The sequence below is a fragment of the Onychostoma macrolepis genome, chromosome 01, assembly GCF_012432095.1.
Source record: "Onychostoma macrolepis isolate SWU-2019 chromosome 01, ASM1243209v1, whole genome shotgun sequence".
NCBI lineage: Eukaryota > Metazoa > Chordata > Actinopteri > Cypriniformes > Cyprinidae > Onychostoma > Onychostoma macrolepis.
The window spans coordinates 29352192-29367805 of NC_081155.1; the positions used below are offsets into that span (position 1 = coordinate 29352192).

The window sequence follows — 15614 nt, forward strand, 5'->3', positions numbered from 1 at the left end:
TCATGGTACAATAGTTGGTGCGATGTGTACGCATTTTTCAGCTGAAGAACAGAAGCACGAGAAGCTCAGGACTATAATTTCAACAATAATCAAAAAAACAAATGTAGCAGATGTAATGTTTAGCTAAAGTAAATAATTTCCCATGTGGAATTTAATCATGAAAGGTCAGCAGCAAAAGCGTTGGTCTATAAATGATGTCTAAATTTCTATTATGAAAGGTATCATATAGTTATTAAAGATTTGCATAATTTGTTTTGATTCATTTTAATAAATACTCAAAATATAGAATATTCAATTCTAAAAACAAATTGGCGAGAAAATTACCTACAGTGCAAATGTGTGCAAATGAATTGTTCACACCCAAAACTGTAAGCATTAACTACAATACAAATCGTTAATTATTTAAAATGATTTTAATCTTTTCTTAGATTTTATTTATTAAAAATGTAATTCATGCAAAGTCAACAAATAAAAGTAATTCATTGTGGGTAAGTGTAAATATGTGCAAAAATACAGACAAAAGAATATTGATGGGGGACTGAACTTTTGAGTAATATTTTATTCAAACCATTGGCTAGCTGTACGTTATGCGTGTAGTGTAAAGCAAACTGTAAACATTTTATTTAGAGAAATTTTCAGGCTTAGGCTTAACGTGTGGAGTGTGAAGGCTGCTGCTCCATTGTCCAGTTTTTTTAGTGCATGAGCACCACCAAATGTTCTGATATGTGTATCTGCAGCAAGTCCAAAGACATTACCCAGAGCTCAAATCTTTCTGGTCTGTGTGCTTCATCGCTAGTGGAAGAAAAAAAAAATCAACACACTCAAAAATGAAAAAAAAAAAAGTAGCTCCCGGTGTGAAAGGCTCAATAAGAAACCATTGTTTCCAAATTCAAAATCTTGTTCACGCCGAATATTCATGTTATTCATATTAAGATTGACTGAATTAGCTCATGAGTTACTCCAAATTTCAAACTTTAGCCTATTTTCACATGCAGCGTTTATTTGTTATGAATAAAATTAAATCTCTTAGCAGTAATATCTAGGAGATCGTTAAAGTATTTATGATTTCTCCTCCGTGTGTGTGTGTGTGTGTGTGTGTTTGGCTGTCAGCCTGAAACGTGCATCTAGTATGATTCACAGGCTCTGACATGTCACTACATTGCTAGTGGCTTTGACCTTTGACCTCTGTGACCTGTCTATACCCGGTCTGCACATCTCTGCCTCTCGCCGCTGGACACTTTAGAGGACTCTGAAGACTGCCATCAGGCAGCTCAGTCTCTCTCTCTCTCCTTCTTTTTCTCTCTCTCTTTCTCTTGCTTCCTCTGCTGGGCTGTGAGACCCCGAAGCAGCTTGTTAGTGGTGGGCCAAGTATTGATCTGGCAGGTCTGTCGATGCAGGGAGATTGAGCCGAGCTCCACTAGAGACTCTCCACCAGCAGGCTGCTATTGACACACTCGCATACATACACATACACACAAACAGAGCAGCGGCCCGCAGGAGACTCTTCACAGGCAAGTTGCTATCGACGTTTTCTCGACTCGGCCGACACAACTGCTCGCTGTATGACAAGGCTGAGACCAGCCTGAGTCCCCAGAGAGGTGCGCTGACACCGACATGGTGACCCGCACGTTAGTTTTTCTTTTCTTTCAACACGCTCATCCTGTTTTTTTCCACCCTCTGTCTCCTAACGCGCTCCACAGGGAGGGTGGCTCTTCCTCTGACTAGTGATCAAGCGAGTTTATTGGCAGGTGAGCTTTTTTATGTTCTCTTTTTTGGGGGGAAGGAAGAAACAGACCACTAGGTCAATGTTGCAATTTGTTTATGTTGTACTTGCATGTTTTGATCACATCCCAAGCTCATTGGTAAAACACGCCTGTGGCGGCATTGCTGCAAATTGATATTACATTGCATCCAGAAAAGGGGCACTTAAATGTTCCGTTCCGTTTTTTTTTTTTCTAAAATAGAAGAATGTGAATCTGGCAGCATTTGGTTTATGTTGATATGTGTACGAATCAGTTCAGAAAAGAAATCCCTGGTAAGTGACATAAAAGGTTAATGCAAAAAACATACAGTACTACCCACTCAAAACGCGACCGACTTTAACGCAGTTGCTGAAACAACCATTTTAGCTTGCTTCTACAGGTCTTTGAGCCCTTTTATTGTGACATGTTTCATGGAAGTCCTCCCCGAGCATTCCTCATTGATAATGTAATTCTGTACCAGGTGAGCTACCGAGCAAGTTTACCATTGTGTGATGCAAATGTAAACATTTTTGTTTCAATTTATTTATTGGTTTACAAGTCACTCCCTATGGTAACAGCATTTTGAGGTCCTAGTATTGCATAGCATAGTATTGTGCAAAGAACTGCACAAAAATAAGCATTTATTAATTGATAATCTGCCCTGTTTTCACAACTTGTGTGAAAATGAATAAAATTTGCTGGTCTTTTAATGCCTTTTTATACATTTTGGTCATTTGGAGTAAAATTGTAGGTAGAGGCATATTTTTCCTGTGAGCCTTTATACGATACTGCAAAGCCACTGGTGTATGCGAAGTTCCATGGGCGTTACTGTATGTGTCAGTACTACGGCCTTTTTTGTGGAAAATCAGGATTGGTAATATGGGGGTTTGTGTGTGTGTGTGATACCTAAGCGAGGTCTTTTCTCTCGCCTGTCAGTCTCTGTGTATAGCGTGAGCTGTCACTGTCAGCCACTAATGGCGGAACTACTGTGACGACTTCCTATTACTGCTGTGGCCCTGTCAATACCACAGCCATCACTCCAGTGCCACATGTCAACGTAACAAGCTCATGCATGTCAGAATAATGTTGGGACTCGGTGAGCGCATTTTGAAGAGGTGCCTTTCACTCTCATGTCATTTTATCTGCCTGTCTGAGTCGTGCAGGAAAGGAAATCACACAAAAGCTTACGGGCTGTTGCTTCTGATCTGTTGCCTTTGCCACAGAGTGTTTCCGCTTTGCTAGCCTCAGATAACATTAATGAACATATCTCTCTCTCTCTTTGGATATCTCGCTTTTTATTTCCCCTTTTCGTGCCACAACGTGCTCCAAGCACCTCTAAACTCATTCCCTTCTCTCTTAATGAGACAACAACACTTCCTCACTTGAGGGTCACAACCTGGGAATAACATCACCAACCTATAAGCATTTAGTCCACAGTGCTCCCTGCGGCTTAACGTGTCAGGCCGTGAATAACCCATCCTATGCTGAGTGTCCACCCGCAAACCCTCATCCAGCCCAGGGACCCCCTTCGCCCAGTAGCAGTAGACATTTAATTGCTTGCGTTTATTTGTGGATTCCTAATTATTGACTAGAGGTAAATTATAACACCACAGCCTTTATGAAGAGATGGAAATGACTGTTAGAGCTAATGAACTGAGCCACCCTGCCTCTAGTCATTTATCAACCACATTCATCTCGGCCCGACAGCACAGAGTCATTTCAGAAGTCGTGGCTCCCCTCCATTCTGGTATTACCTCATGACCAGCAGAATTTGGATTGTAATGCTGTAATTCTGGCTGCAATATTTCTGTTCTGTTAGGCTTACACTGAGGACACTTACACTGAGATTTTCCACATTTTTTGACATATATGGGGTGATTCGTTTTTAGGGGGCAAAATATAAACCAGCTACGTGCTGAAGGAATGTGGCACTATGTAAACTTAATTTAATTGCTGCGGCAATTAAAGCAGTGACTGGAATTGGCAGAGCTGCAGCCCACAGTAATCTTTGTGTCAGCTTCTTTTTTTCTTTTAATATTGGAGCCAATACTTAACTGCTTATTTCCCTTGCACAGATTTTCAAGCCCCCATCACTTAAACATTTTTTTTTTTAATTCTTTAATTTGCTCAGCAAAATAATTTAGAAAACATAAACATGTGGTGAATTGACTACACCTCTTCTATGATGAATATTTTTAATTTCTGGATTAATATTGGGGGGGGGGGCATCAGTGTTATTTTAGTAGTTATATACTTTTATAGTATTTTTAATGCATTGTATTAGTTTTTCTGTTTTCATCTGTATTAATTTTGTCATGTGCTCTTGTCATTTTTTAAATATTTGTTTTTTGTTCTATATTTCTTAATAGCTTTAATTAAATTTAAATTTTAGTTTTTCATCTAATATTTATTTTTGAGTCTTTCATCTTTATACTGAAATTGATTTTAATAGTTTTTTTTTTTTTTGCTTTAGTTCTAGATTTAGTAAACAATTACAACACTAGGGTCCAAAATGTAAAAAAAATAAGAATAATGTTGGGGTGATTCAGCTGTCCTTATATCATAATGAATTAAAAAGCCTCATTAAAAGAATGAAATATTACAAACTACCATACTGAGTAGAAAAGAAAAAGTCATGGAAATGCAGGTTGTATTGTGGGTCAACTTCCCAAAAAAACTGATATGCACGAATGATTAATTCAAGATATTTGTAAATACATAAATTAAAAATATATATATATTAACCCATAAAATGTATACTTTTTATTGTATGATTAAACTGCATGACATTTTTTTAGAGGCATTCGGGGTCATTTTCTTTTTCAAACCTATTTGAAACCAACAAAACAATACAATACAAAGAGTACATATCTAATAGCTTTTAAACAGGAGATTGTGGAACCTCTATTGACCAGTACGGCATCATTCTCCTTCCACGTAATGACCGTCACTCCATATGCATTCATCAGTACTAGTGATGTCAAGCACCAGTGAACCTAACATGACAGCATCGTCAACAGACCACTCTGCTCTGAGTGTGATGCTATTGTTTGATCCTCATTCTGCTCCCTCCCCTCCATCAGTTCCTAATGAGAGAGAAAGGGAACAAAGACTTGGGGAGTGCTCCATATTTATTCTACAGTGTATTTAGGTCAGATCTACCAGCTCAGGTTGTATAGACCTGACGATGTAAGAAACAACATTTAAAAAAAGGAGTTTTAATTACAAGTATCTGTAGCCCCAAGTGTCCAATTCCCTTTCATATTGGTCTCCAGTGGTTTGAAAGGGAGAATGGGAAGAGAGGCATTGCAGGGTGGGTAATTACTGGCACAGAAGAATAGATTGGTGCTACGCTTGATTTTCTTACCTGATCTCTTGTTTTCCCACATGTGACACATTCATTATCTTCTAATCAAATGCAGACTTTAGTAGGTCTTGGGTGTTTTGGTTGTTGTTTTTATTTTTTTGTTATTCCCACGTTCAATAATTTTGATTTCAAATTAATTTTGCGAAGATCAAAGATCAGAAAGCTTTATATTCTTCCGTGATCACAGAACGCCATGCTTTTTTAAAATTATTATTATTATTTAATCATCCACACTTCGTGGTGGCCTAGATGGGGGAGAATTCATCAAGGTGCGTGCGTGGAAGTGGCTTCAGAAGAGCCGATTGCCAACAGATTTTAGCATTTCTTCGGCACAGGAAGCAACAGTGCTTTACAGATATTTGACTCAAAATGCAGCGTCACCTTGCGTAGATTTCCCGAAACATTTTGCTGATTTTACGCAAATCTCGCACATAAATTGGCCTCACGAAAGCTACTCTTAAGGCTGATAACAAAAGAGGCCTGATCAGTCCATTTAGAAAGAGTATCCGTGGGTGTGTGTGTCTTAGCGGGATGAAGCTCAGAGAGTATTGTGACTGGGCCTGTAGCTTCGCCCCAGGCGCCTTCACACTCTATGAAACCAGCGTCACTTAATTGGACTATAAAACACCTTCATATTGTTGCAGGTTTTTTTTTTTTCCCCTACTTCTCCTCAGGCCAGGCCAGTCGATTCCGAATCAACTCCTGGGCGTGTTAATGAAAACGCAGGCCAAAAGAGAGCTTTGTTGAATAGTGAACAGCTCACCAGGGCTGTCCAAAGGGAGGAGATTACCTGCTAAAGCAGCTGTTACATGATAATGACAGAGTCTGCCGTCCCCGCGGGCCTGTTTGAGCGAGCACAGCCAAGATGTGACTTAGGCCTCCCAGGCTAGCGTGGCATTAGATGCTGTAGCATTTCTGCGTGGTGCAATAAAATGGCACATTTTTAAGAGTAATTAAATAATATTACATTCCTGTGCCATAACCCCTGCAGCCATTTCCTCTGTAGTTGAAGTTTAGCACCGCTCAAGCGGGCTTTTGATGAAGTCAGCACGGAGACCGGCTTCTACTCCAGTCTACCTGCCCCAGGGGAAAACACGGCTCCCTCTCTCCCTAATGAGACGCACACTTTTCTCCCTCTGACTTTCTTTCCTCTTCATTTGCGATGCATCTCTCTTGCACTTGCGTTTACACGTCTCTCTTTTCAGCCTGACACACAGGCTTCTGCCGGAGTTAAGACCATTTATTTTTCTGTGCGAAGTCGCTCAATGAAGAATATAAAAAATGCATGTTACTGTGTGTCTTTTAGAAAAGTTTAATTCAATATTTATGGAAGATGCAGGCCTTTGATCCCCAATGCTAATTACCACAGAGTCCTTGAGAAGGTTTCGGGGGGGAAGAAGAAAGCGAAGTCAGAGTAAAGGTTAGTGCAGCCTCCGCGCTTGGCTTTAGCGCAGAGCAGACACAGACGCAGCGGCTTTAGCATCCCTTCCTCGTTCCTTGCATCGCTAGGAGCGGTGGCAGGCCGTGAGTGGCGTGGCAGCAAATCAAACCTCAAAACAATCCCATTTACTGTTTGAGGAAATGTGTTCGGCTGGTTTTTCACAAAATAAGAAAAGCCTTCGTGACCTGTTCCTTGAATTTGTTCCTTGTCATAATTAATCAGAGTGAAGTCTTGAGTTTCATCACAGGTTAGAGTCGTCATCAAAGCCAAAGACACCCCGGAGAAGCTGTCTGGTGTCAAAAAAGGCAAAGGAAAAAAGCCTCTCTCTTCTTTTTGACAGCTTTTCTTTTCTTTGCCCCTCTCTCTCTCTCCCTAGATCCCCTCTGCAGGCCTGCTGATGGACGCCATGCTGGTGAAGATGAAGGAGGGCAAAGTGCTGACAGAGGAACTGGCTGCACTTACAGCTGCAGTCAGCAAAAACGCCTGACCGGAGGAAAAAAAAAAGACAGAAAGGGAGCAAGAGACTGTAATACTTCTGTAAGATGGAGTGTGCCCTGCATGGCAGCGGAAGCCCCTTGTCTACACAAGTACTCCACCCGTTTTGTAGCCCTGTGCCTCACACAACAAACTCTTGGAAAAATGATACAACTTAAAATGCTTTTTATGAAAGGTCTTTAAAGAAAACATTGATTGGTTGGCGGATGAAAAGATACAGTACTGGAAAAGCATTTTCGTATTTTTGTTTTTCATTTGAATTTTACAGATCGCAGAAACCACTTTTTGAAATTGAGTACCAAATGTTGGGGAGATAACCATTTCTTTATTTGATCTAGTGTTTTACTTATATGTAAATGATTGTGCAATTGATTTTTTTTTTTTTTTTTTTTACCTGACTTGCACATTAAATTCACACTACTGTTTTTATGTGGCCACAGAAAATGTCAATCAAAATCAAGGCTGAAGTTGCATAATTAACATTTTGCAAGATGATCATATTTAAACAATGAAATAAATTCTGGTCACATCATCCTGCTTGTCTCTTTCTTGTGTAATTTCTTGGTGGTATTATTTGTTTTTAGCTAATTTGTTTTTGTATGCATCCTTGTCTTCGATTATCAATAATATTGCACAGTTTTAAATAATATATAAACTTGATGTAGATTGTGTATATTATTTAGAAGTTATGTTTTGTGACTGAATGAGCTGTGGATCAACCATTTTAATTTCTCAATAGTAACTAAGGACATTTTATGAGAATGCATTTAATGAAGAGCTTCCTATGAACAAAAATACAGAACTAAAATTGTGAATGGAAGTTGCGTGCAATATGTTCATCACCGTAATTGAGACCAGACCATTTTTCTGTATTTTAGTAATTACTAATCAGTTCACATTTGAACACTTATTTGTAGATGGAGATAAGGTGTACAGTTTTATGGTATATATATATATATCTTAAGACACATTCTTATGTCTGTTTTGATTAAGCATCTGTCATAATTTGTGTGTTAAGAAATCATCCTTATATTTTTGATGATATATAATTTCACTCTTTCCCCCTTTGCATACAATTAGAAACCTTGTAAAGCCATCCGTTCAAAAATGAACCATAAGAATTCTACGTTTTATCTAATCAGTTTTATGCTAATGATGTCGTTTGCATTTATCTTTTTGTAATGAAGGATTAGCTCAAGACTGTCCTAAGCATCTCAGGGACCAATTTATCTGCCACCCTGGATCAGGGGGCCCTTGTGGTTAATTACCATTCGTTAATGTAGTTTGGATGCTTTCTTCTTTGAATACTCGAGAGCATGCTATTGTAAATATTTGTCCCATATAAATGTGCTGGTTTCTAGTCACTGTCCTCAAGCATAATGTGTCTAATGACAAACATTAATAACTTACAGCTGGGAAAACTACAGAGAGGACCGGCGTGCGCAGGAATAGCTGCGCGCAAATTAGCACGAACTTGATGTCTCTTGCCTTAATGCATACTGCATAGTCAACATGTTTGCATACTCGCTCCATCCGCCCGCCGCAGCCGCTATTTCTGTGACATTCAAATGCACAGAGCTCCCTGAGGTTTAATTAACATGGCCTTCCTCAGCCACCCACTGAAAATGAAAACATAAAGAAACATTCAACCCCACATCTGAAATCCTAACTTTTTTTGTCATGTATTTGATGCTTTGAAAGAACCTTTCCCGCTCAGTCTCATTGCCATGTCTTCTTGTGAACGTCTCATTAAGAAATGCACCTTAGGGGACCGACTGATCAGGACTTCTAAATGCTAAGATTTTCCCTTTCCTCCGTCCCTTTGTTCCTCTTATCATTTTATCTCTCTCTCACACATTCATGCGCTCATTTTTTTTCTTTCACCCTTAATCTCTCCTTTTCTTCTTTTTGATAGTCTTGGCAGGTTCCTCTGAGAGCAGGGGTTCACCTCCCGCTGTGGGTAGCTGGGTGCCACAGGGGCTGTTGGGAGTGATGATGAGGGGCTGCTGGAGCCTCAACCCGTGAACCTCCCCCCTCCCCTTTTCCAAAATCAATAACGGAGACTACTGAGGTCTCCTGCAGCATTACTGGAACAGGTCCATCACAGGTCATACCCGAATCAGTGCTCAGATGAAATGACTGAGAGGTCAAATTTGACAACTGAGGCTAAACATGTTCACATTCATCTGTTTGAAGTGCATCTGGGTGACAGGAATATATTTATTCCATCAATTAATATGTAAGACAACACATCTTGCTGAGCTTCGTGAACAAAGTAGGAGGTGTAGCTCAACCTAGATCAATAATTTCTATCTGCACATGCCAGATATGGAAGTTGCTTGAAATGGCACATCATTGCTGCTTCTCAAATTCCCGTCTTGCTTTGATTTATGTATGCAATTAATTTTATGGAGCTTGTTTTTATTTTGTTCTCCTGTGTCGTGTCTCAACAACTACTCCCCTATCACACTTATCTCGGTGATTAGGAAATTTTCCGAGAGGCTGGTTGTGACACATAAGACTGAACCACACTGGTCCAGATAAACTGCATTCGCAATCATCGTGGCTCATGGTCACTATGAATTATGTGTAAGAATGTTGTTCATGAACTGTAGGTCAGTGTTCAACAATATCCCACAGAGCAGACGCACAGTCTGATCAATAGGTCGTGTACAATTGAATCTAATTGTATCTAATTATCACAACCATGTATTTATTTATTTATTTGTTTGTGAAAATCATTTTTTAATGTTTCTTTGGCTGAACCATCAGTATCAAGGTAAACAAAAGTATAACCCAATTAGCGGATTGTATATCTATCACTTTATCACTTTACATTTTTATTCGTGCACAATTAACAGTGTTGGGTAGTAACTAATTACATGTAATCTGGATTACGTAATTCAAAATTAAGTAAACAACTACTTAAGTAATTAGATTGAATTACATTAGTTTGATTTATATTGACACATCATTTGACCACTGGATTTACAAAAAAAAAGTGTTTTCTTAACATTTTAACACTGCATCAACTACTGATGAACACATTTATTTTTATTTAAACTATCACTTAGTAAATTATTCAACCAAAGTATTACTTGGTTAAATAACCCACTGTCTTTGGAAGGCTTTTGTCTTTCAAACACATTCATTCGTGCTATTTCTTTTTTACTTGTAACTGAAAATTGACTGAAAACTGAAAATCATTATACATTACTGACACTCTATCCTCCAATTTGATACTGTTAAGTGCTTTGACACAATCTGTATTGTAAAAGCGCTATATAAATAAAGGTGACTTGACTTGACTTGTAATGCAAGGATTCTTAAACTTTCTGTTGTTGTTGTTGTTGTTGTCAGCCAAACCTCTACATTTACTTCAAGACATTTTAAGGTAATAATTTAATAATTAAACAACACATTTGCATTTACAGTTCTCTGACATTGGTTAATGATCACGACATGCAGGTAAACAAATAAAATGTTTCATCTTTTTTAGTAAGGTTTTTATTTTGATCGTTGCTATTCTAAAAGTGATTTATTTCATTTTACATTTTATTATTTCATTAATTATTAGCTTTTTATTAAACTCGCAAGGTTTGGGAAACCTTGGTGTGATGTAATGTTTTCTGCACTTCATGTTATAATAACAACAAATATATTTTATTTTCTTTGTATTTAAAAGTAATTATGTTAGTATTTAAAGTAAGAATCTAAAAGTAATTAAAAAGTAGTCTGATTGTATTATCTAAGATGTGTAATGTAATGGATTACATTACTAACTACAATTTTTGCAAGTAATTTGGAATCAGTAACCGACTACAATTTGTCAGTAATCTACCCAGCACTGACAATTAAATATGCCATCTACCTTATCTAAGGTTTATCATTTAAGAATAAAAAATGAACTATTCAGGTCAGTGCAGAGTCTTTTGGTAAATCAGTGACTGGTCTTAAACCACCTAAGACATTTTGTTTGATAAATTCAACCAAACCCAATGACAATAATGTAAAACTGCACCACTGATTGAATGTCTTTATATCTGCCAGCTAAAACCCCAGTCTATGGACTCACAACCCCTAAAAAAAAAAAAAATCAATTTAAAATCAGTGTCCTGGAACTCCCAACTGGTGCCATTCATTCTTCATTGAAATGTTGGTCTGAAATGCACTTACATTATTTATACACAAGAGGGGGCTATTGTAAAAGCTTGGACTAACCTACTAAGCACATTCTCACATAACCTCATAAATGGATGTTCACAAGCATTATACATTGTAATCGTTAAGTAAATAAATAAATCATTAAAAAAGAAAGAAAGAAATAGGTTTTGCAAACGTGATTTATTAATACCAGGAAGTCAAACATTTGTCATGGCCTCCCTATCACCAGATAAACATTGCTGGAATCAACATTTATTCGTTTTTCATAGACACAGAAAAAAGTACTTGTGCCTAATTTTCCAGTTCAAAATTCTTGAAAAAAGTAAAGAAAAAAATTAAGAGGCAACACTTATTTTCTTGGGAAAGCATATTTAATTTTTCACTTGTTTTAAAACAAAATCATATTCAAGTGTGTGATATTAGGAAACATTCACCAGCATTAAGGTGTTCACATGATTGTTATGATATTATGCATGTACTGAATGAGGTCAAGTCAAGATGTAAGAAGTCTGCTTCAGGTGAATTAAAAGCTGCGTTCTGATTCACAAGGTCCCTCCACTGGGTTCACTGATCCCTATTCATTAAGCATGGTATATAAATTGAAGTTAAGTACCACAGACAAAACTTGATTCGTGCGTATTCAAGAATTTTGAGATATGTTGAGTAGTTCAGTTATATATTCAAAAGCACAAAATGGAATGATAAATGTATGTTGTAATTGTTCATATGAAACTAAAACTCATTCGTTTCTGGGTCATTCTACAAAAATGGCAAGATGTCTTAAAATGTATTTCTTTTTCTAACATTTAAAGTTACACCACATTATTAGATAACATTTTGACTTTATGAATATGCATAAATGACAGCTTAAAGATTTGTGTATCTTTTTTTGTGCATTTCTTTACCCATAAGAAATGTGACACCAGTGACAGCAACACCAGTGATCATTTTCATGAAAAAATGCATTTTATAAAATGGTTGTTGCAAGGTATCAAACCACATGTTGTCAATCATGGTATTCTCACTAAATTACTAGTTTAATTCATCTGTATTCTAGGTTTTTTTTTACAATTCCCTATCAATAAAGCAGGTCATACCAGTGAGTTCGAGTAAAAGCTTCATATGAAATCATGAGATAAATGAGAAAATTTCTGATAACTGAAAAGAGACAGTGGACTATTCAGTGGCCTTTCTTCATAGATCTTCAGAAAATAGGAAGAAGGAAGTCTAGTGGTGTCTTCAGTGTGATTTTTATTTCCAAATAAAAGATTTTTGTTAAGCGGTAGCACCAGTGACACAACTCCAGGGGACCACTACTGACAATTATATATTTTATAATATTTATTCAGAATTTATTTTTTATTTAGATTTTTTTTTAATGTCATTTACACCATATATTTGACAGTTATGAATACAATGTTGTAATTTAAATGGTAGAAAAACCTGTTTTTGACCTCAAAATAAAGCACTTTCCCTCTGTACATGGCTGTGGGGACGAGCAGTTTTGTGGTGCTTGGAATTCTATATAATTAATTAAAAAACAAACATTGCCACATTGATGGCTAAAGGTGTAATTGTTCAAATAATATATTGTTTCATTTTAAAATATAAAGATATTGTAGCCCAAAAGTGTTTTTCAAGTGTAATATTTCTGTAAAGGCAAGGTTGTTGTTGTTGTTTTTTATCTTATCTACCACATGATAGTTGCCTTGTAACTGTTGTATTTCACATAATTTCTAACCAAACAACCATGTACAAACCACTACTTGGACTCATTTTCACTGTTTATTTTAATCAAATTTCTTGTAGGACTGGGGTGATGTGCAATGGCTGGTGAGTTAATGTCCCTGTCCACTTCCTGTGAAGTGATCGATGTTCCCTTATTCCCTATGCTGTTCGCATTGCCCTATATCCTAAGCATCAGCTGGAATCTCACTTAAGATAGAAGAGTACCCTTCGAAGTCCACTTTGCAGGCAATTTACTTCATTACTTCAAGTCGTTTACAATAAGGGCAGGTTCAGACACAGCATGTTTCTGTGTTCCACTGAGCTTTTGAATTGTTTTTATATGTTAACATGCTAGATCTTTAACCATTGTGCTGTTTCTCAATGCTTTTCCACTTTAAGAACTGTATGCAGTGTCTGTGCTACTAGATGGAATTACAAAAATAAAGCATATTTCAAACAACCATTGCAAACGGCCCTTACACTCATCATGTCCTTACAATCATTCTTATCCTTACAGTATCTTACTATTTTATCTAGGGCTTGACAGCTAACACATGGCAAAAACTTGAGTTTAGCTTCAAAAAGAAACTTTGCAAGTTTGGCATGTCGAATGAAACTCAAATATCCCCCACCCCTCCCCTCCCTTGTAATGCACCAGCCATGGTCTCACAACCTCTGGCTCAGCCTGCTACAGTAGCCACACCCCAAACTCTCGCTATAGGTTGATCTGGAAAGTGATTGGTGGATCTGGAATGTTTTGATGGAGGCATAATTTGGGGGAGATAAACCTATGAATGTTAGTCAGTGAACCATAAATTGGCTTAAGAGAATGTATTTTGACAAAAAAAAATCGTACAAACTTCACCTTTAAATAAAAGGTCAAAATCAAAATGCATTTCGAGACCCTTTCTGTCATCTGCACTGCAGCTTTGCAATTGGATAATATTCTGTGGCATCTCACATTTTTAACAGCAAAGACACATTCTGGGTAAACGACCCCTTACGTCTGTCACTCAGAAGTCAAAAAAATGTTGTCAAATTAAACAGAAATTGAAACTGAACTGCTTCTCCTCATCCAGGTGGATGAAGAAAACAGCGTAACATTTAAAGGTCATTTCTGATGACTGACATCACACAGTTTACCAGTATGGAGAATGCTGATGCGTGAATGGTATATAATTAATTTATAAAATAATATTTTATTCATTGAAAATAATAGGAAACATAAATAAAAATGAAATGAATTAATAAAAGTAAGCTTCACAATAAATAAATACATAAGTGAACAACACATGAAAAGCTTTATTCAAACTTATTGTTTTAACAATTGCATATTAGATGGATCCCACATCCTACTACCATCCTACAGCTGTGCCAATTCTGTGGCTATATTTTGATGAAGCAGCTGACCACTGTGCCCACCTTCGCCTGTCTTTGCCATCCAGCATGTTCCTCATTGCTGCAGGCAGATTGGAATCTGATCATGGAGGGGAAGGGGACATCGTAGCTCTCTTAGCCAGAGTGCACCCATCTGCCTCATCACCCCACACAGAGAGCCTACAGAACCCTGTGCAGGCTCGTTTCAACAAGTACTCCTGTGCATGAAGCACAGCAGAGTGAGCCTTTGGCATGCTGAAAACACGCTGGCTCTCGATTATCTTCAAGGCCTTAGAGGTGAGCCCTGGCTTTGTGCCTTTTGTTATTGCATGTTCTTGCTCTTCTCAATGGGGACATCACTGAGCCAGAAGACGAGGAAAACAATGATGATGGCCCTCCTGAACCCAACAACCTTGAGGCAAGAGTGGGAGAGAGAACATGTGGGACAACATCTGGCTGCCACCGTGTCTGCTCCAAACATTTGTGTGCCTGCTCTCCGTGAGCACGACTACGTGTAAAACATTTAAACAGGTTGAAACGTTTTACAATTCATGTTGCCAGCTTTCTATTTCTTGCCAAAGTTAATTTCATAGGTTTACTAATATGTTGGTCTAATTTTTCTTGTTGCATTATTACTTTTGTGGTGTAGTGGGCTTAAGCACTGAACTGGTAAGATGAAGGTTGCTGGTTCAATCTCTGCAGCCATCACCAACAGTGTCATTCAGGAAGGCTCTTTTCTCCAGGTTGCTCCAGGGGGATTGGAGGTCCCTGTAATAAGAGCACTGTAAGTCGCTTTGGACAAAAGCATCTGCTAAATGCATAAATGTAAATGTGATTTTTGTATATCATTTTTTGTACGTTTATCGGGCACATATGCTTAATAGTTGCTTCTTAAAGTTTATTTCTTGAAGGTAGTACTAGAATGGAAATGCATACAGTATACATTTCGGTAACACTTTATTTTGATGGTCCCTTTTGAACATTCTGTTGACACCAAGTAATGTTGCAACTACATGTCAATAAACTCTCATTAGAGTATTAGTAGAGGTGTCTGCTTCGTATCTGCTAACTCTTTATTGTGATGGTCTCCCAACAGACACTCTATTGACTATAAGTAACTTTCCAAGTACATGTAAACTTATTCTAACCCTAACCCTACCAGTCTACTAATACATTACATTTACACTAACTCTCATTAGAGTGTTAGTAAAGTGCAATGTCACTTATAGTCAACAGAATGTGTTAAAGGGACCATCAAAATAAAGTGAAACCTACATTTCATACAACTTCTGTTTGGGGG

At 37.7% G+C, this 15614-nt stretch overlaps 1 protein-coding gene across 4 annotated transcripts in view; it reads left to right on the forward strand.

Annotated features, from left to right (window-relative positions):
- Positions 1–7563, forward strand: part of cntln (centlein, centrosomal protein) — a 95634-nt gene extending 88071 nt beyond the window's left edge. For all 4 annotated transcript variants that reach the window (XM_058792567.1, XM_058792566.1, XM_058792568.1 and 1 more), the window contains one exon: positions 6927–7563. In XM_058792567.1, coding sequence (XP_058648550.1) covers positions 6927–7037 — 111 coding nt within the window. In that variant the 3' untranslated portion in view covers positions 7038–7563. The remainder of the gene's footprint in view (positions 1–6926) is intronic.
- The last annotated feature ends 8051 nt before the right edge of the window (positions 7564–15614 follow it).